Below are 23286 nucleotides of genomic sequence, written 5' to 3' on the forward strand. Positions count from 1 at the left end.
AAGTTCTACATTACACAAGGTCTGTGCACACAATACACGCACACACACACACACACACATATATATATATGCACAGTATATATCAGTAATTAAGTTCTACATTACACAAGGTCTGTGCACACAATACACACACACACACACACACACATATATATATATATATATGCACAGTATATATCAGTAATTAAGTTGTACATTACACAAGGTCTGTGCACACAATACACACACACACACATATATATATGCACAGTATATATCAGTAATTAAGTTCTACATTACACAAGGTCTGTGCACACAATACACGCACACATATATATATGCACAGTATATATCAGTAATTAAGTTCTACATTACACAAGGTCTGTGCACACAATACACACAATACACACACACACATATATATATATATGCACAGTATATATCAGTAATTAAGTTCTACATTACACAAGGTCTGTGCACACAATACACGCACACATATATATGCACAGTATATATCAGTAATTAAGTTCTACATTACACAAGGTCTGTGCACACAATACACACACACACACATATATATATATATATGCACAGTATATATCAGTAATTAAGTTCTACATTACACAAGGTCTGCACACAATACACACACACACACACACACACACACACACACATATATATATATATATATATATATATATATATATATATGCACAGTATATATCAGTAATTAAGTTCTACATTACACAAGGTCTGTGCACACAATACACACACACACACACACATATATATATGCACAGTATATATCATATATATATATATATATATATATATATATATATATATATATATATATGCACAGTATATATCAGTAATTAAGTTGTACATTACACAAGGTCTGTGCACACAATACACACACACACACATATATATATATATATATATATATATATATATATGCACATTATATATCAGTAATTAAGTTCTACATTACACAAGGTCTGCACACAATACACACACACACACACACACATATATATATATATATATGCACAGTATATATCAGTAATTAAGTTCTACATTACACAAGGTCTGTGCACACAATACACACACACACACACACATATATATATATATATGCACAGTATATATCAGTAATTAAGTTCTACATTACACAAGGTCTGTGCACACAATACACACACACACACACACACATATATATATATGCACAGTATATATCAGTAATTAAGTTCTACATTACACAAGGTCTGTGCACACAATACACACACACACACACACACACATATATATATATGCACAGTATATATCAGTAATTAAGTTCTACATTACACAAGGTCTGTGCACACAATACACACACACACACACACACACATATATATATATGCACAGTATATATCAGTAATTAAGTTCTACATTACACAAGGTCTGTGCACACAATACACACACACACATATATATATATATATATGCACAGTATATATCAGTAATTAAGTTGTACATTACACAAGGTCTGTGCACACAATACGCACACACACATATATATATATATGTACATGATAGATGCATTTTATGGGAACAAGTGTGTTTAATAAGAGTTTGTGCAACAATGTGCAGATAACAGAAGTTGTTGTATTCCCTGATTTGTAGCTTAAGAGTCAAGAGGAACTGGATAAGCTACAGCGGGAGATGAATGAGGCAGTGAGAGCGATAAAGGCTCAGGTGAAAATGGAAATGCAAAACAGCCTTACAGACTTCCGCTGTGTGGATCCCCACAAACTTATAGACAACGTGGAGGCGGTGCTGGAAGCAAATGAAGGCCTCCAGTCTCAGCTTGAGAGTCTGAAAGAAAACTTTCCCTTTAGTGAAAATGATGCATCAATGTTGTCACTTAAAGGCAAACTGGTTATACCCAAATCACACACAATGGTAAGCACCTAACCTCCGCGTACCTACGTATTAGTCTGCACCTAACCTGCACGTACCTACATATTAGTCTGCACCTAACCTGGACGTACCTACGTATTAGTCTGCACCTAACCTGCACGTACCTACGTATTAGTCTGCACCTAACCTGGGCGTACCTACGTATTAGTCTGCACCTAACCTGCACGTACCTACGTATTAGTCTGCACCTAACCTGCACGTACCTACGTATTAGTCTGCACCTAACCTGCGCGTACCTACGTATTAGTCTGCACCTAACCTGCACGTACCTACATATTAGTCTGCACCTAACCTGGGCGTACCTACGTATTAGTCTGCACCTAACCTGCACGTACCTACGTATTAGTCTGCACCTAACCTGGGCGTACCTACGTATTAGTCTGCACCTAACCTGCACGTACCTACGTATTAGTCTGCACCTAACCTGGGCGTACCTACGAATTAGTCTGCACCTAACCTGCACGTACCTACGTATTAGTCTGCACCTAACCTGCGCGTACCTACGTATTAGTCTGCACCTTACCTGCGCGTACCTAGGTATTAGTCTGCACCTAACCTGCGCGTACCTACGTATTAGTCTGCACCTAACCTGCACGTACCTACGTATTAGTCTGCACCTAACCTGCACGTACCTACGTATTAGTCTGCACCTAACCTGCACATACCTACATATTAGTCTGCACCTAACCTGCACATACCTACATATTAGTCTGCACCTAACCTGCAAGTACCTACGTATTAGTCTGCACCTAACCTGCAAGTACCTACGTATTAGTCTGCACCTAACCTGCACGTACCTACGTATTAGTCTGCACCTAACCTGCACGTACCTACGTATTAGTCTGCACCTAACCTGCAAGTACCTACGTATTAGTCTGCACCTAACCTGCACGTACCTACGTATTAGTCTGCACCTAACCTGCACGTACCTACGTATTAGTCTGCACCTAACCTGGGCGTACCTACGTATTAGTCTGCACCTAACCTGCACGTACCTACGTATTAGTCTGCACCTAACCTGGGCGTACCTACGTATTAGTCTGCACCTAACCTGCACGTACCTACGTATTAGTCTGCACCTAACCTGCGCGTACCTACGTATTAGTCTGCACCTTACCTGCGCGTACCTAGGTATTAGTCTGCACCTAACCTGCGCGTACCTACGTATTAGTCTGCACCTAACCTGCGCGTACCTACGTATTAGTCTGCACCTAACATGCACGTACCTACGTATTAGTCTGCACCTAACCTGCACATACCTACCTATTAGTCTGCACCTAACCTGCACATACCTACATATTAGTCTGCACCTAACATGCAAGTACCTACGTATTAGTCTGCACCTAACCTGCAAGTACCTACGTATTAGTCTGCACCTAACCTGCACGTACCTACGTATTAGTCTGCACCTAACCTGCACGTACCTACGTATTAGTCTGCACCTAACCTGCAAGTACTTACGTATTAGTCTGCACCTAACCTGCACGTACCTACGTATTAGTCTGCACATACCTACATATTAGTCTGCACCTAACCTGCAAGTACCTACGTATTAGTCTGCACCTAACCTGCAAGTACCTACGTATCAGTCTGCACCTAACCTGCACGTACCTACGTATTAGTCTGCACCTAACCTGCACATACCTACATATTAGTCTGCACCTAACCTGCACATACCTACATATTAGTCTGCACCTAACCTGCGCGTACCTACGTATTAGTCTGCACCTAACCTGCGCGTACCTAGGTATTAGTCTGCACCTAACCTGCGCGTACCTACATATTAGTCTGCACCTAACCTGCACGTACCTACGTATTAGTCTGCACCTAACCTGCACGTACCTACGTAGTAGTCTGCACCTAACCTGGGCGTACCTACATATTAGTCTGCACCTAACCTGCGCGTACCTACATATTAGTCTGCACCTAACCTGCAAGTACCTACATATTAGTCTGCACCTAACCTGCACATACCTACATATTAGTCTGCACCTAACCTGCACGTACCTACGTATTAGTCTGCACCTAACCTGCACGTACCTACATATTAGTCTACACCTAACCTGCACGTACCTACGTATTAGTCTGCACCTAACCTGCACGTACCTACGTATTAGTCTGCACATAACCTGCAAGTACCTACGTATTAGTCTGCACCTAACCTGCATGTACCTACGTATTAGTCTGCACCTAACCTGCACATACCTACATATTAGTCTGCACCTAACCTGCACATACCTACATATTAGTCTGCACCTAACCTGCAAGTACCTACGTATTAGTCTGCACCTAACCTGCATGTACCTACGTATTAGTCTGCACCTAACCTGCACATACCTACATATTAGTCTGCACCTAACCTGCAAGTACCTACGTATTAGTCTGCACCTAACCTGCACGTACCTACGTATTAGTCTGCACCTAACCTGCACATACCTACATATTAGTCTGCACCTAACCTGCACATACCTACATATTAGTCTGCACCTAACCTGCAAGTACCTACGTATTAGTCTGCACCTAACCTGCAAGTACCTACGTATTAGTCTGCACCTAACCTGCAAGTACCTACGTATTAGTCTGCACCTAACCTGCACGTACCTACGTATTAGTCTGCACCTAACCTGCACATACCTACATATTAGTCTGCACCTAACCTGCACATACCTACATATTAGTCTGCACCTAACCTGCAAGTACCTACGTATTAGTCTGCACCTAACCTGCAAGTACCTACGTATTAGTCTGCACCTAACCTGCACGTACCTACGTATTAGTCTGCACCTAACCTGCACATACCTACGTATTAGTCTGCACATATGAAGCAGGCTCTTTATCTTTACTGGGAATTTCACCTTATTTGTGACATTCTAATATGCAAAAGTGGCATTTGTGTTAATACTTAGACTGTTGTTTATTGCAGGATGGACACTGGCGCAGTGAGGCACTACGTGAAAAACTGCGCCAACATGAGGACAGACTGAAGGTAATAGCCCATGGCATGAGGCTAAAAACATGTTTTCTAACTGACCCAGATGTTCTTTTATTTCCCTGTATTAATATCTCGTGAGGTTTAGTTTGTGTGCGCTAGTAATGTACAGTTTTATTGTACTTAAAGGGACACAAAACCAATACGTTTTTCTTTTATAATTCAGAAAGAGCATGATTTGCTTCAATCTTTCTCCAACATAGGTGTGTCCGGTCCACGGTGTCATCCTTACTTGTGGGATATTCTCCTCCCCAACAGGAAATGGCAAAGAGTCTCAGCAAAGCTGGTCACATGATCCCTCCTAGGCTCCGCCCACCCCAGTCATTCTCTTTGCCGTTGCACAGGCAACATCTCCACGGAGAAGGTTAAGAGTTTTTTGGTGTTTAAATGTAGTTTTTATTCTTCAATCAAGTGTTTGTTATTTTAAAATAGTGCTGGTATGTACTATTTACTCTGAAACAGAAAAAAGATGAAGATTTCTGTTTGTAAGAGGAAGATGATTTTAGCAGAAGTTACTAAAATCGATTGCTGTTTCCACACAGGACTGTTGAGATGAAGTAACTTCAGTTGGGGGAAACAGTTGGCAGACTTTTCTGCTTAAGGTATGACTGGCCATATTTCTAACAAGACTATGTAATGCTGGAAGGCTGTCATTTCCCCTTATGGGGACCGGTAAGCCATTTTCTTAGTTAAATAAAAGAATAAAGGGCTTCATAAGGGCTTAAAAAACTGGTAGACATTTTTCTGGGCTAAAACGATTGCTTTGCTAGGCATATTTTGCAGATTCTAACTGTTAATGGTTATTATAATCTTGGGGATTGTTTAGAAAAACGGCAGGCACTGTGTTGGACACCTTTTTCAGATGGGGGACTTTTCTAGTCATAGACAGAGCCTCATTTTCGCGCCACTAATGCGCAGTTGTTTTTGGAGAGCAAGGCATGCAGATGCATGTGTGAGGAGCTAAGAATCACTGAAAAAGCTTATAGAAGGCATAATTTGGTATCGTATTCCCCTCTGGGCTTGGTTGGGTCTCAGCAAAGATATAGCTGGGACTGTATAGGGGTTAAATGTAAAAACGGCTCAGGTTCCATTAATTTAAGGGTTAAAGCTCTGAAATTTGGTGTGCAATACTTTTAATGCTTTAAGACACTGTGGTGAAATTTTGGTGAATTTGAACAATTCCTTCATACTTTTTCACATATTCAGTAATAAAGAGTTTTCAGTTTGAAATTTAAAGTGACAGTAACGGTTTTATTTTAAAACGTTTTTTGTGCTTTGTTGACAAGTTTAAGCCTGTTTAACATGTCTGTACCATCAGATAAGCTATGTTCTATATGTATGAAAGCCAAGGTGTCTCCCCATTTAAATTTATGTGATAATTGTGCCATAGTGTCCAAACAAAGTAAGGACAGTAATGCCACAGATAATGATATTGCCCAAGATGATTCCTCAAATGAGGGGAGTAAACATGATACTACATCATCCCCTTCTGTGTCTACACCAGTTTTGCCCACACAAGAGGCCCCTAGTACATCTAGTGCGCCAATTCTTATTACCATGCAACAATTGACGGCTGTAATGGATAACTCTATAGCAAACATTTTATCCAAAATGCCTACTTATCAGAGAAAGCGCGATTGCTCTGTTTTAAACACTGAAGAGCAAGAGGACGCTGATGATAACTGTTCTGACATACCCTCACACCAATCTGAAGGGGCCATGAGGGAGGTTTTGTCTGAGGGAGAAATTTCAGATTCAGGAAAAATTTCTCAACAAGCTGAACCTGATGTTGTGACATTTAAATTTAAATTAGAACATCTCTGCGCACTGCTTAAGGAGGTATTATCTACTCTGGATGATTGTGACAATTTGGTCATTCCAGAGAAATTATGTAAGATGGACAAGTTCCTAGAGGTTCCAGTGCCCCCCGACGCTTTTCCTATACCCAAGCGGGTGGCGGACATAGTAAATAAAGAGTGGGAAAGGCCCGGCATACCTTTTGTCCCCCCCCCTATATTTAAGAAATTATTTCCTATAGTCGACCCCAGAAAGGACTTATGGCAGACAGTCCCCAAGGTCGAGGGGGCGGTTTCTACTCTAAACAAACGCACTACTATTCCTATCGAAGATAGTTGTGCTTTCAAAGATCCTATGGAAAAAAAATTAGAGGGTTTGCTTAAAAAGATTTTTGTTCAGCAAGGTTACCTTCTACAACCAATTTCATGCATTGTTCCTGTCACTACGGCAGCGTGTTTCTGGTTCGAGGAACTAGAAAAGTCGCTCAATAAAGAATCTTCGTATGAGGAGGTTATGGACAGAGTTCAAGTACTTAAATTGGCTAACTCTTTTATTTTAGATGCCGCTTTGTAATTAGCTAGATTAGCGGCGAAAAATTCAGGGTTTGCTATCGTGGCGCGCAGAGCGCTTTGGCTAAAGTCTTGGTCAGTGGATGTGTCTTCCAAGACAAAATTGCTTAACATCCCTTTCAAGGGTAAAACATTATTTGGACCTGATTTGAAAGAGATTATTTCAGACATCACTGGGGGAAAGGGCCACGCCCTCCCACAGGATAGGTCTTTTAAGGCTAAAAATAAGCCTAATTTTCGTCCCTTTCGCAGAAACGGACCAGCCTCTAATTCTACATCCTCTAAGCAAGAGGGTAATACTTCACAACCCAAACCAGCCTGGAGACCAATGCAAGGCTGGAACAAGGGTAAGCAGGCCAAGAAGCCTACCACTGCTACCAAAACAGCATGAAGGGATGGCCCCCGATCCGGGACCGGATCTGGTGGGGGGTAGACTTTCTCTCTTTGCTCAGGCTTGGGCAAGAGATGTTCAGGATCCTTGGGCGCTAGAAATAGTTTCTCAAGTTTATCTCCTGGAATTCAAGGAACTACCCCCAAGGGGAAGGTTCCACAGGTCTCAATTATCTTCAAACCAAATAAAAAGACAGGCATTCTTACATTGTGTAGAAGACTTGTTAAAGATGGGAGTGATTCATCCTGTTCCAATAAGAGAACAAGGGATGGGTTTTTATTCCAACCTGTTCATAGTTCCCAAAAAAGAGGGAACATTCAGACCAATTTTGGATCTCAAGATCCTAAACAAATTTCTCAAGGTTCCATCGTTCAAAATGGAACGATCCTACCTACTATCCAGGAAAATCAATTTATGACTACCGTGGATCTAAAGGATGCGTACCTACATATTCCTATCCACAAGGAACATCATCAGTTCCTAAGGTTCGCTTTTCTGGACAAGCATTACCAGTTTGTGGCACTTCCATTCGGATTAGCCACTGCTCCAAGGATTTTCACAAAGGTACTAGGGTCCCTTCTAGCGGTTCTAAGACCAAGGGGCATTGCAGTAGTACCTTACTTGGACGACATCCTGATTCAAGCGTCGTCTCTGTCAAAAGCAAAGGCTCATACGGACATCGTCCTAGCCTTTCTCAGATCTCACGGATGGAAGGTGAACAAAGAAAAAAGTTCTCTGTCCCCGTCAACAAGAGTTCCCTTCTTGGGAACAATAATAGATTCCTTAGAAATGAGGATTTTTCTGACAGAGGTCAGTAAATCAAAAATTCTAAGCTCTTGTCAAGTACTTCATTCTGTTCTTCGTCCTTCCATAGCGCAGTGCATGGAAGTAATAGGATTGATGGTTGCAGCAATGGACATAGTTCCCTTTGCACAAATTCATCTAAGACCATTACAACTGTGCATGCTCAGACAGTGGAATGGGGATTATACAGACTTGTCTCCGACGATTCAAGTAGATCAAAAGACCAGAGATTCACTCCGTTGGTGGCTGACCCTGGACAATCTGTCACAGGGAATGAGCTTCTGCAGACCAGAGTGGGTCATTGTCACGACCGACGCCAGTCTGGTGGGCTGGGGCGCGGTCTGGGAACCCCTGAAAGCTCAGGGTCTATGGTCTCGGGAAGAATCTCTTCTCCCGATAAACATTCTGGAACTGAGAGCGATATTCAATGCTCTCAAAGCTTGGCCTCAACTAGCAAAGGCCAAATTCATAAGGTTTCAATCAGACAACATGACGACTGTTGCATATATCAATCATCAGGGGGGAACAAGGAGTTCCCTGGCGATGGAAGAAGTGACCAAAATAATTCAATGGGCGGAGGATCACTCCTGCCACTTGTCTGCAATCCACATCCCAGGAGTGGAAAATTGGGAAGCGGATTTTCTGAGTCGTCAGACTTTCCATCCGGGGGAGTGGGAACTCCATCCGGAAATCTTTGCCCAAATAACTCAATTATGGGGCATTCCAGACATGGATCTGATGGCGTCTCGTCAGAACTTCAAGGTCCCTTGCTACGGGTCCAGATCCAGGGATCCCAAGGCGACTCTAGTAGATGCACTAGTAGCACCTTGGACCTTCAACCTAGCTTATGTATTCCCACCGTTTCCTCTCATTCCCAGGCTGGTAGCCAGGATCAATCAGGAGTGGGCTTCGGTGATCTTGATAGCTCCTGCGTGGCCACGCAGGACTTGGTATGCAGACCTGGTGAATATGTCATCGGCTCCACCATGGAAGCTACCTTTGAGACAGGACCTTCTTGTTCAAGGTCCATTCGAACATCCGAATCTGGTTTCCCTCCAACTGACGGCTTGAAGATTGAACGCTTGATTTTATCAAAGCGTGGGTTTTCAGATTCTGTAATAGATACTCTGATTCAGGCTAGAAAGCCTGTAACTAGAAAAATTTACCATAAAATATGGAAAAAATATATCTGTTGGTGTGAATCTAAAGGTTTCCCATGGAACAAGATAAAAGTTCCTAAGATTCTATCCTTTCTACAAGAAGGTTTGGAGAAAGGATTATCTGCAAGTTCTCTGAAGGGACAGATCTCTGCTTTATCTGTTTTACTTCACAAAAGGCTGGCAGCTGTGCCAGATGTTCAAGCATTTGTTCAGGCTCTGGTTAGAATCAAGCCTGTTTACAGACCTTTGACTCCTCCCTGGAGTCTAAATCTAGTTCTTTCAGTTCTTCAAGGGGTTCCGTTTGAACCCTTACATTCCGTAGATATTAAGTTATTATCTTGGAAAGTTTTGTTTTTGGTTGCAATTTCTTCTGCTAGAAGAGTTTCAGAGTTATCTGCTCTGCAGTGTTCTCCGCCCTATCTGGTGTTCCATGCAGATAAGGTGGTTTTGCGTACTAAGCCTGGTGTTCTTCCGAAAGTTGTTTCTAACAAAAATATTAACCAGGAGATAGTTGTACCTTCTTTGTGTCCGAATCCAGTTTCAAAGAAGGAACGTTTGTTACACAATTTGGACGTAGTCCGTGCTCTAAAATTCTATTTAGAGGCTACTAAAGATTTCAGACAAACATCTTCCTTGTTTGTTGTTTATTCTGGTAAAAGGAAAGGTCAAAAAGCGACTTCTACCTCTCTTTCCTTTTGGCTTAAAAGCATTATCCGATTGGCTTATGAGACTGCCGGACGGCAGCCTCCTGAAAGAATCACAGCTCACTCCACTAGGGCTGTGGCTTCCACATGGGCCTTCAAGAACGAGGCTTCTGTTGACCAGATATGTAAGGCAGCGACTTGGTCTTCACTGCACACTTTTGCCAAATTTTACAAATTTGATACTTTTGCTTCTTCGGAGGCTATTTTTGGGAGAAAGGTTTTGCAAGCCGTGGTGCCTTCCGTTTAGGTGACCTGATTTGCTCCCTCCCTTCATCCGTGTCCTAAAGCTTTGGTATTGGTTCCCACAAGTAAGGATGACGCCGTGGACCGGACACACCTATGTTGGAGAAAACAGAATTTATGCTTACCTGATAAATTACTTTCTCCAACGGTGTGTCCGGTCCACGGCCCGCCCTGGTTTTTTTAATCAGGTCTGATGAATTATTTTCTCTAACTACAGTCACCACGGTATCATATGATTTCTCCTATATATATTTCCTCCTGTCCGTCGGTCGAATGACTGGGGTGGGCGGAGCCTAGGAGGGATCATGTGACCAGCTTTGCTGGGACTCTTTGCCATTTCCTGTTGGGGAGGAGAATATCCCACAAGTAAGGATGACGCCGTGGACCGGACACACCGTTGGAGAAAGTAATTTATCAGGTAAGCATAAATTCTGTTTTTGGTAGCCTTTGTTGAAAAGAATACCTAGGTTGTCTCAGTAGCTGCTGGTTGGTGGCTGCACATGTATGCCTCTTGTTATTGCCCCTTCAACAAAGGCTACCAAAAGAATGAAGCAAATAAGATATCAGACGTAAATTGGAAAGTTGTTTAAAACTGTAAGTTCTATCTGAATCATGAAAGAAACATTTTGGGTTTTATGTCCCTTTAATATTGTATTGGACGGTACTTGTATGTAGTTTTTTTCTTTCATATAGTTATTTACTGGTGCACATACAGAGTTAATAACAGCACCGATCTCATAAAGTATTGCTGAAGAACAAAATATACCCATAAGCTCTTGTAATAACTTCAGATTCCAAATGTCAATTTCATATTATTTAACAACAAATATATATATAAACGACCACTGGAATTACTCATTATTTACAAATAGTCATCTTGCACGCTGAGAAACACTAGAATGAGAGGATGTAAATACCAGTTTACCAACAGGATCTGACTTTATTTTGTGCTGTTCTTGATATCTATTTATACATATAGGGATCTACTTCTTCTTTACTTTTTTGGTTTAACTAAGATGATGGTTTACCTTGTAGGTACATCACCACCAGTGCACGTCTAGTAACTAAACTGATGGTTTACTTTCTTTTTTATGACACGGTGAGTCCACGGAATCATCAATTACTGTTGGGAATATCACTCTTGGCCAGCAGGAGGAGGCAAAGAGAACCACAGCAAAGCTGTTAAGTATCACTTCCCTTCCCACAAACCCCAGTCATTCTCTTTGCCTTAGGTGCAAGGAGGAGGTGAAAATTTTAGGTGTCTTCTTTCAAGAGTTTGTTATTTTGGAAGCCTGAGCAGGTTTGCTTTGATCTTCCCTGTCATGCTGGGTTTAGCTGTACTCCACGTTAGTCTCTTCAGGAGGGCTGTGGTAGCTTTAAAGCAGTTAGGAACTTGTGGGGAGGGCCTCACTGCATTTCCCTAACAAGATTGCTGCCCTTCTACTATATGCCAAAGTAGGCTTACTCTGTTCATCATTTCATTCACAGGACCTTGTGAGGAGCGTCTTCCTCCCATTCCTGATGCTGTCTCCCTGTTGGACAGAAGGTGCAGGAAGTGCCATTTATTCTTTTTTAAGAACCTGGCACCCAAGCTGATTAAGAATAAATAATGCACCTTTTTACTAGGACATATGCCTTCCTGAAGATTTATTTTAACAGGCTGACAGGGCACTGTGGGACCTAGGTGAGAGACTTGTTTGTTTAACAGTTTTATTGGTGGCTCAGTTCAAGAGGGCTATGTATAGTCATTTGGCTTGTGAAACTTTTGCCAAATTGGTAATTTTGCTCCTGCGTTAATAGCAGGCTGTTAATTAACTGATCCATTCCGTTTTTCACCGATCGGCCCGTAGTCACTACGGTGTCGTCATAGGGGGCGGGCTACTCTTCCCCAGATGCGACAAACGCTTTCTCTTGGCGCCCTTTTTTCTGAATATTGTGTCTGCCTTCCTTAAGTGACCTACAGCTGTTCTGAGTAGAACCAAACTTCTTTTACAGCAAGACAGCTTATCAGAGATTAGGTAGGCACTACAGCATAACACTGTGGTGTAGGGGGATATTATAGCAAACAAATAAACATTCTCATTTTCTAATATTGTTCATTGTGGGACTGATTTATATTTCATATTTAGTATAGATTGCAGGGGGCAGTAATACGTGCAATATGGAGTCAGTGTCTATATCTGTTGAAACATGTCAAATTTGTCAAAATGCCCAAATGGAATCATTGTTGCCTTTTTGTGGTTCTTGTATAGAAAGAACTTTATTATACAAGGATAGACTTTTTGATTCTGAGCCACCATTCTCTCAAGTGGATGCTGTTCAGGCTATGCCACAGCCTTCTCCACAAATGTCCCAATCTGTTCCATCGTCTCATGCAGTGCCCTGTATTTCCTCTTTCTCCCGAGGGAGTGTTTTTGAAAGCCAAAATTGCGGCTCAGTGGTATCTTAGGCACTAGCGGCCATCCCTATGCTGCAAGGGAAGCGTAAGAGGAAGATTGTCGAGTCAGACAGCGGTGTATCTGATCCATCTCAGCCCGAGCCTATTCAAGTGGCTCCTTCTCATACAGAAGAGGGGGATACTTCAGTAGCCTCTGAGGGTGAACTCTCAGATGCGGATAGTGTAAATCCTGCTTCTGATGCTGAAGTGGTTTCCTTCAGATTCAAACTTGAACACCTCCGTGTTTTATTAAAGGAGGTTTTAGCTACCTTGGACAACTCTGATGCGCCTATTGTTGTTAACCCTAAAAAATTGAGTAAATTAAATAGATATTTTGATGTTCCAGCTCCTGTGGAGGTGTTCCCAGTTCCTGACTGGGCCACGGAGATTATTACCCGGGAATGGGAGAGGCCAGGGATACCTTTTTCCTCTTCCCCTGTTTTTAGAAAAATGTTCCCGGTCGCAGATCCCATCAAGGAGTCGTGGCAGATGGTCCTCAAAGTGGAAGGGGCGATTTCTACTTTGGCTTAGAGAACTACTATCCCTATTGAAAATAGTTGCTCTTTCAAAGATCCCATGGATAAAAAGCTGGAGGCATATTTAAAGAAGATGTATACTCATCAAGGGTTACAATGGCAACCGGCAGCTTACTGGTTTGATGCCTTGTCTGCATCATTGCAAGCAGAAACTCCCTTGGAGGAGATTCAGGATAGGATAAAGGCTCTAACGTTAGTTAATTCCTTTATTACTGAAACTTCCTTACAGGTCATCAAGTTAGGAGCCAAAATATCTGGATTTGCTATATTGGCACGTAGAGCCCTATTGCTTAAATCTTGGTATGCTGATGTTTCTTCTAAATCTAAGCTTTTGGCAATACCTTACAAGGGAAAGACCTTGTTCGGGCCGGCATTGGCAGAAATTATTTCCGATATCATGGGAGGTAAAGGTTCCTTTCTGCCCCAAGACAAGAAGAACAAAATAAAGGGACATCAGAATAATTTTCGTTCCTTTCGTAATTACAGAGGTAGGCCTCTACCAAACAGGAACAGTCCAAGCCCTTGTGGAAGCCTGATCAGTCCTGGAGCAAGGGGAAGCAATCCAAGAAACCCGCAGCTGAATCCAAGTCAGCATGAAGTGGTTGCCCCCGATCCGTGATCGGATCAAGTAGGGGGCAGACTTTCTCTTTTTGCACAAGGTTGGGAGCGAGATGTCCCAGACCCTTGGGCAGTGGACATTGTTTCTCAAGGATACAAGTTCAAAACCTTTCCTCCCAGAGGAAGGTTCCACCCCTCAAGATTATCTGTAGACCAGACAAAAAGAGAAGCGTTCTTGAAATGTGTGCAGGATCTTTCCCTCTTGGGAGTGGTAGTGCCTGTCCCATGTCAGGAACAGGGTCTCGTGTTTTACTCAAACCTGTTTGTGGTTCCCAAAAAAAGAGGAAACTTTCAGACCCATTCTAGATCTAAAAATTACTTAACAAGTTCTTCAGAGTACCGTCCTTCAAGATGGAGACTATTCGCTCCATTCTGCCCCCCAGGAGGGTCAATTCATGACAACCATCCGAATCTCGTTTCTCTAAAACTGACTGCTTGGAGATTGAACGCTTGATTTTAGCCAAGCATTTTTTTTCCCAATCGGTTATCGAGACCATGGTACAGGCTTGCAAGCCTGTTACTAGAAGGATTTACCATAAGATATGGTGTAAATATATTTATTGGTGCAAATCTAAAGGATATTCCCGGAGTAGGGTTAGGATCCCAAGGATTCTGTCTTTTCTCCAGGAAGGCCTTGAGAAAGGGTTATCTGTCAGTACCCTCAAGGGTCAAATTTTTGCTCTTTCCATTCTTCTACACAAGCGTCTGGCGGATGTGCCAGATGTACAATCCTTTTGTCAGGCCCTGGTCAGAATCAGGCCTGTGTTTAAATCAGTTGCTCCACCTTGGAGTCTTAACCTTGTTCTTAAAGTTTTACAATAGCCTCCGTTTGAGCCTATGCATTCCATAGATATTAAGCTATTATCTTGGAAGGTTTTGTTTCTTACTGCTATTTCTTCTGCTCAGAGAGTTTCTGAACTTTCAGCTTTGCAGTGTGATTCTCCTTATCTGATATTTCATTCGGATAAGGCAGTTCTCCGTAACAAGTTTGGTTTTCTTCCTAAGGTTGTTTCGGACAAAAATATTAATCAGGAAATTGTTGTTCCTTCTCTCTGCCCTAATCCTTCCTCTCTCAAGGAGTGGTTGTTACACAACTTAGATGTTGTGAGGGCTCTTAAATTCTATTTGCAGGCTACGAAGGACTTTTGTCAGTTTTCTGCATTGTTTGTTTTTCTGGAAAACATAAGGTTCAAAAAGCTACGGCTACGATAGGTTCAGGGGGGCGTGTCCAAGCAGCGACTGTTGACGGTCGCATCTTCTTAGTGCTCCTGCCGATTATCCAGAAACCCGCCGGTGTAGGATACCTATCACAGTGATTTAGCACATAAAACGACCAGCACTACTGGAACATTGGTTTGTTTGATAAAAATCAAGTTATTCGCTTTATTTCTGATGCTGGAACACAAGAGCGGACAACAAAGGCCTGGAGCTGCAGCTCAGGACAGGCAGCGCTTCCCCCCTCGGTTCCCCGAGGGTAATTGTTAGGACTGGATATACTAGAATATAAATTTTTCACATCCTTACGGCACTATAGAATAAAAAGACTCCTTCCGATACAGAAAACTTAAGGCTACCAAGAAGTCTATCACTGTGCAATAAACATAACTGCCGTGACAGAAGTTAACTATCTTTCCCGCATCGATGACATTTTGGAGAAGATTGAACACCGCTTTATGGATCTAATGCAAAGGGCTCCTTGGGACTTTCTAAGACAACCACAAATGTTATACTTCAACTTGGGGAGCAAAGCGGAAGATATGGAGGCGACAGCTATGGAGGACGGAATCGCAGCAAAGGGCGCTCCTGCGGTTTCCTCCCTAAAAAGCAAAAGGGAAAACAAAGCTAGTACAGTGTCATCTTCACAGGTTTCACCTCGAAAGAAGTCGCCCCGGCAGAATAACAGTTTACCAGTGATTGATAAGCAACAGAAGAACACTATCTCCATGGCGTCTCTCAGTGCTGATACAGCATTTAAATACAGTCAAGGCTATAGAACAAGCCACGCAATAGCCTCTAAACAACCTAAAAAGCTCAGCACTTTAACCCTCGCTACCTTGCGGCTAAACAGACATGTATCGATAAATACTGTTTAATATTGTTGGTTTAAAAATGTTTTAACCTAGCTTATCTATATCTTTACACTATACTAATGTAATTGTATCTGTTAATACTTCCCTATGTTTTGCCTCATGCACTTTCACTGAAACACATTCATAAGTACAAGTGAGCCTTGGAACCATATACACATTTATGGCATATCGGAGGCATTAACGTCCTTTTATATTCCTGTGTGTCTCCTGCGGGGTTTAGTGAGGGGCCCCTAGGGTGACATAAAACTACATTTGAAAAAGGGATTAACAATACATATACTGCCTCAGATTACCAAAAAAAAAAAAAAAGAGGATAGTAATACCAGTGCCCCTTTCGCGGTCTACGGCCGGGACCGTGGTTGGGAGCCCAAATATCTATTATTATAATTAACAAGAGCTATACCTTAAAAGAAAGTTTTATGAGCTGTATCATATATATATCATTTTTGTCCAAGACATGACACACAACAATTAGCTGAGACTGTATGTATATAGCCACTCAATAATGAAGACTATATAAGCAGGGGAAAAAGTTTTGCGTAGTTGTGTTTCTTTTTATTTTGTTATGTAGTTTCTTAGTTAGACCATAAAAAAATAGTAGTTTGTCGTCGTGAGTTGTATGTTAATATAATATCCAGTCCTGACTTGTGCATCTATATAAATCCTCAAAAGAAACGAGTAGTTGCATCTCTGTTGTAGGGGGCTGGGAAAAGAGCACGGTTAATACCGATGTATAGCTATAGTCAGATTCGTTATGGATATTTGCTGGTTTGAATTTATCGCTTAAGCTGTACGCTACCATTTTTCTTATTATATTTTAACTTTACATATCCCCAATACCACTTATTTATTTATTTTATCCTGCTTCAGACCCAAGAGAGGTCTCAATTGCAATTTCAGGGGACAAGATTGAGATTTGCTGAAATGGAAAACAAGAAGCTATATGATAATCATAAGTAACGTAATATATGATTCTAGTTTTCTCACTGTTATTACATGGATTCATGTATGAGATATTCTAACTTGTAACATTAATGATATATACCATGTACAACTGTTTTATGATATGTAATCTCATTCGATCTCAATAAAGCTCTTTTGAAAACTAAAAAAAAAAGCTACAGCCACTTCTCTTTCTCTCTGGTTGAGAAGTATAATTTGTTTTGGCATAGGAGACTGCGGGACAGCAGCCTCCTGAGAGAATTACAGCTCATTCCACCAGGGCGGTCTTCCTCTTGGGCCTTTAAGAATGAGGCCTTTGTAGAACAGATCTGTAAGGCTGCGACTTGGTCTTTTTTGCACACTTTTTCTAAATTCTATAAATTCAATACTTTTGCCTCGGCTGAAGCTTCTTTTGGGAGAAAGGTTCTACAAGCAGTGGTGCCTTCTGTTTAGGTTCTCTGTCTTGTCCCTCCCTTATCATCTGTGTCCTCTAGCTTGGGTATTGATTCTTAACAGTAATTGATGATTCCGTGGACTCACCGTGTCTTAAGAAAGAAAACAAAATTGATGCTTACCTGATAAATTTATTTATTTCTTGATACGGTGAGTCCACAGCCCTCCCTGTTTTTCAGACTGTGTTTTTATATAAACCTCAGGCACCTCTGCACCTGTTACTTCCTTTCTCCTTTTCCTTCGGTCGAATGACTGGGGTTTGTAGGAAGGGAAGTGATACTTAACAGCTTTGATGTGGTGCTCTTTGCCTCCTCCTGCTGGCCAGGAGTGATATTTCCAACAGTAATTGATGATCCCGTGGACTCACTGTGTCAAGAAAGAAAGAAATTTATCAGGTGGGCATAAATTTTGTTTTTCAGGCTCAGCTCCACCAGTGCACGTCTAGTAACTAAACTGATGGTTTACTTTTTAGGCTCAGCACCACCAGTGCACGTCTAGTAACTAAACTGATGGTTTACCTTGTAGGTTCAGTACCACATGTGCACGTCTAGTAACTAAACTGATGGTTTACCTTGTAGGCTCAGCACCACCAGTGCACGTCTAGTAACTAAATTGATGGTTTACCTTGTAGGTTCAGCACCACCAGTGCACGTCTAGTAACTAAACTGATGGTTTACCTTGTAGGTTCAGCACCACCAGTGCATGTCTAGTAACTAAACTGATGGTTTACCTTGTAGGTTCAGCACCACTAGTGCACGTCTAGTAACTAAACTGATGGTTTACCTTGTAGGTTCAGCACCACCAGTGCACGTCTAGTAACTAAACTGATGGTTTACCTTGTAGGTTCAGCACCACTAGTGCACGTCTAGTAACTAAACTGATGGTTTACCTTGTAGGTTCAGTACCACATGTGCACGTCTAGTAACTAAACTGATGGTTTACCTTGTAGGTTCAGCACCACCAGTGCACGTCTAGTAACTAAACTGATGGTTTACCTTGTAGGTTCAGTACCACATGTGCACGTCTAGTAACTAAACTGATGGTTTACCTTGTAGGTTCAGCACCACATGTGCACGTCTAGTAACTAAACTGATGGTTTACCTTGTAGGTTCAGCACCACCAGTGCACGTCTAGTAACTAAATTGATGGTTTACCTTGTAGGTTCAGCACCACCAGTGCACGTCTAGTAACTAAACTGATGGTTTACCTTATAGGTTCAGCACCACATGTGCACGTCTAGTAACTAAACTGATGGTTTACCTTGTAGGTTCAGCACCACCAGTGCACATCTAGTAACTAAACTGATGGTTTACCTTGTAGGTTCAGCACCACCAGTGCACGTCTAGTAACTAAACTGATGGTTTACCTTATAGGTTCAGCACCACATGTGCACGTCTAGTAACTAAACTGATGGTTTACCTTGTAGGTTCAGCACCACCAGTGCACGTCTATTAACTAAACTGATGGTTTACCTTGTAGGTTCAGCACCACATGTGCACGTCTAGTAACTAAACTGATGGTTTACCTTGTAGGCTCAGCACCACCAGTGCACGTCTAGTAACTAAACTGATGGTTTACCTTGTAGGTTCAGCACCACCAGTGCACGTCTAGTAACTAAACTGATGGTTTACCTTATAGGTTCAGTACCACATGTGCACGTCTAGTAACTAAATTGATGGTTTACCTTGTAGGTTCAGCACCACTAGTGCACGTCTAGTAACTAAACTGATGGTTTACCTTGTAGGTTCAGTACCACATGTGCACGTCTAGTAACTAAATTGATGGTTTACCTTGTAGGTTCAGCACCACCAGTGCACGTCTAGTAACTAACCTGATGGTTTACCTTGTAGGTTCAGTACCACATGTGCAGGTCTAGTAACTAAACTGATGGTTTACTTTTTAGGCTCAGCTCCACCAGTGCACGTCTAGTAACTAAACTGATGGTTTACCTTGTAGGTTCAGCACCACCAGTGCACGTCTAGTAACTAAACTGATGGTTTACCTTGTAGGCTCAGCTCCACCAGTGCACGTCTAGTAACTAAACTGATGGTTTACCTTGTAGGTTCAGCGCCACCAGTGCACGTCTAGTAACTAAACTGATGGTTTACCTTGTAGATTCAGCGCCACCAGTGCACGTATAGTAACTAAGATGATGGTTTACTTTTTAGGCTCAGCACCACCAGTGCACGTCTAGTAACTGAGATGATGGTTTACCTTGTAGGTTCAGCACCACCAGTGTATATCTAGTAACTAAACTGCTGGTTTACTTTTAGGCTCAGCTCCACCAGTGCACGTCTAGTAACTAACCTGATGGTTTACTTTTAGGCTCAGCTCCACCAGTGAATATCTAGTAACTAACCTGATGGTTTACTTTTAGGCTCAGCTCCACCAGTGCACGTCTAGTAACTAACCTGATGGTTTACTTTTAGGCTCAGCTCCACCAGTGAATATCTAGTAACTAACCTGATGGTTTACTTTTAGGCTCAGCTCCACCAGTGCACGTCTAGTAACTAACCTGATGGTTTACTTTTAGGCTCAGCTCCACCAGTGAATATCTAGTAACTAACCTGATGGTTTACTTTTAGGCTCAGCTCCACCAGTGAATATCTAGTAACTAACCTGATGGTTTACTTTTAGGCTCAGCTCCACCAGTGCACGTCTAGTAACTAACCTGATGGTTTACTTTTTAGGCTCAGCTCCACCAGTGCACGTCTAGTAACTAAACTGATGGTTTACTTTTTAGGCTCAGCTCCACCAGTGCACGTCTAGTAACTAAACTGATGGTTTACTTTTTAGGCTCAGCTCCACCATTGCATGTCTAAACAAGCTGATGTGTTGAGCAGAGGAAGACAACAGACAGAGGGCAGCCTACACAGTCTGAAGAGACAAGTTGATGCCTTGGATGACCTAGTGAGCAGTACATCGGCAGACTCTACGTTTCATTTTCATGGTTCACCAGGGATAATGAGCCATGTGATTAACGATGATCATAAGCACCTAAAACAGGTAGGACACCGTATATAGCAATATGGTTTATATTCAGACATTCTTAAAGGACCAGTCAACAAAGAGGATTTGCATAATCAACAAATGCAAGTGAACAAGACAATGCAATAGCACTTAGTCTGAACTTCAAATAAGTAGTATATTTAGTTTCAGACGATTTTAAAACTTATGTCTCTTTCCACTCCCCTTATACCATGTGACAGCCATCAGCTAATCACAAATGCATACACGTACCATGTGACAACCATCAGCCATTCACAAATGCATACACACTTATTTTTGCACATGCTCAGTAGGAGACTGCACATTTTTTAAATGGAAGTAAATTTGAAAGTTGTTTAAAATGGCATGCTCTATCTGAATAATGAAAGTTTAATTTCGATTGAGTGTCCCTTTAATGACCTGTTGTACACACTAGTTGTCAACACTAGGGGTGCAAGTATAGATAGGGGGAATATGGTATTCCTATACAGATCTAACTATCTAATACATTAAATGTTATATATAATATAAAAGCAGGCATACAACCAATAACTATATGACAAGAAATATGATATACTATTATTATATGTAATGAAATATAAATGAGAAGAATAAGTCATGTTGACTCTTATCTGTTCAAGGTGTCAGCCCTTAGATAAGTCCCAAGGTCATGGTGTCCTTTGGATGTAGATGTTTCATATGAACCATTCAAGTGATGTGTCAGAGGTAGTAATAAAACCCAATCTGGAGTCAGCTCCTTGCCAGGTAAATGATCTGGATACAAACTTTCTCTGTGAATAACATCACAAGACAAAGGTGCCTCCTAGTGTGATACAGTCGATACAAAATGGATAATTTGGATAACAAATGGATACTCATAAATGGAGCAGCACCCAGTTGTGCTCAGTCAGACCTTCTGGGAACTTACAGTGTCCCAGCTCACTGTCACCGCGGTAATGCCGGTCTCTCCAATATCTTCAATGAATGCAATAAGCTCAGACTCTCAATTATGGTTAAAAATTCCACAATTTTATGGTATATATAAAAAACAGAAGTCAACCAAATGACTCTGAAATGAAAATCACAGAATGCTACGCGTTTCTCAGACCCCTGTCTGTTTCATCAGGCTTCTGTTCACTAAAAGAGAGTTCTGGCTTAAATACAACAAACATCCAATCACTATCCTCTATTGGTTAACACACCTCCCAGGTGTACAAGTGCATAATTAATCCAATTAGCAGTTATGGGGATGTGGCCAACCAATCACTAACCATCTAACAAAATGTCATACTCTAATACACCATATTTGTCACTGGACTTATATACCTCTATTTCAATCCCAAATAAACACTTTAATGTTTTTTTGTCTGGGATTGAAATAGAGGTATATAACTCCAGTGATACCATATGTAATGTTGACATGATATTTCCATCAAGGTACACAAAGCTGTGACTGAATGTTTATAAACACAGCTGCGGCTGATGCAACTGAATGTTTATAAACACAGCTGCGACTGAATGTTTATAAACACAGCTGCGACTGATGCAACTGAATGTTTATAAACAAAGATTGTGTATTACAGTTTGAAATTTTGTTAGATGGTTAGTGATTGGTTGGCCACATCCCCATAACTACCAATTGGATTAATTATGCACTTGTACACCTGGGAGGTGTGTTAACCAATAGAGGATAGGGATTGGATGTTTGTTGTATTTAAGCCAGAACTCTCTTTTAGTGTACAGAAGCCTGATGAAACAGACAGGGGTCTGAGAAACGCGTAGCATTCTGTGATTTTCATTTCAGAGTCATTTGGCTGACTTCTGTTTTTTATATATACCATTAAATTGTGGAATATTTAACCATAATTGAGTCTGAGCTTATTGCATTCATTGAGGATATTGGAGAGACCGGCATTACCGCGGTGACAGTGAGCTGGGACACTAAGTTCCCAGAAGGTCTGACTGAGCACAATTGGATAATTTGGATAACAAATGGAGCAGCACCCATTTTGCATTGACTGTATCACACTAGGAGGCGCCTTTGTCTTTCAGACATTAACACTCAGCCTCAGCACATGAAGCTGTCATAGCAACTGGCCATTGTTGATTTTGTGGCATTATTGGGGTAAATTTTTCACAATCGCCAATAACACAGATTGGTCTGCACTCTCACTGAAGTGCATGCCGCTGGTGCCAGACAACACCTGAATCACATATTTCAAAAGTCTAACACAAAATACATACAACAATGTTTTGGGGATATTATCCCTTAGTCAAATAGCTTCATGATATCCTGAATCGTTGTTGTATGTATTCATATGAAAATACCTTTATGTAACAGTGCCAGGATGAGAGGGCATCAGTATAGCAGTATATAACAGTAGTGTATGTTACTTTATATATATATAGGGTTGGTGGGGTGGTGCTTTGCATTAGAATTAATTCACATTAATAAAAGGAATGCGCACACAATATCCCACACATAGCCACAAAGTAAAAAGGTGACTATGTGGATCAGATAATGGATACAAAGAATAGGCATAGTATGTAATGCTTGCACACATGGATTTGCATTGTCACCAAGCTAATATATACACTGTATTATGTGGCTGTGTGAGTTC

At 41.5% G+C, this 23286-nt stretch overlaps 1 protein-coding gene across 1 annotated transcript in view; it reads left to right on the forward strand.

Annotated features, from left to right (window-relative positions):
- Positions 1-1651: 1651 nt before the first annotated feature.
- Positions 1652-23286, forward strand: part of LOC128642597 (centriolin-like) — a 45316-nt gene continuing 23681 nt past the window's right edge. Inside the window, exons 1-3 of the mRNA XM_053695366.1 lie at positions 1652-1926; positions 4868-4930; positions 20474-20683. Coding sequence (XP_053551341.1) covers positions 1687-1926; positions 4868-4930; positions 20474-20683 — 513 coding nt within the window. The 5' untranslated portion in view covers positions 1652-1686. The remainder of the gene's footprint in view (positions 1927-4867; positions 4931-20473; positions 20684-23286) is intronic.

This window comes from Bombina bombina, chromosome 12 (assembly GCF_027579735.1).
Source record: "Bombina bombina isolate aBomBom1 chromosome 12, aBomBom1.pri, whole genome shotgun sequence".
NCBI classification, from domain to species: domain Eukaryota; kingdom Metazoa; phylum Chordata; class Amphibia; order Anura; family Bombinatoridae; genus Bombina; species Bombina bombina.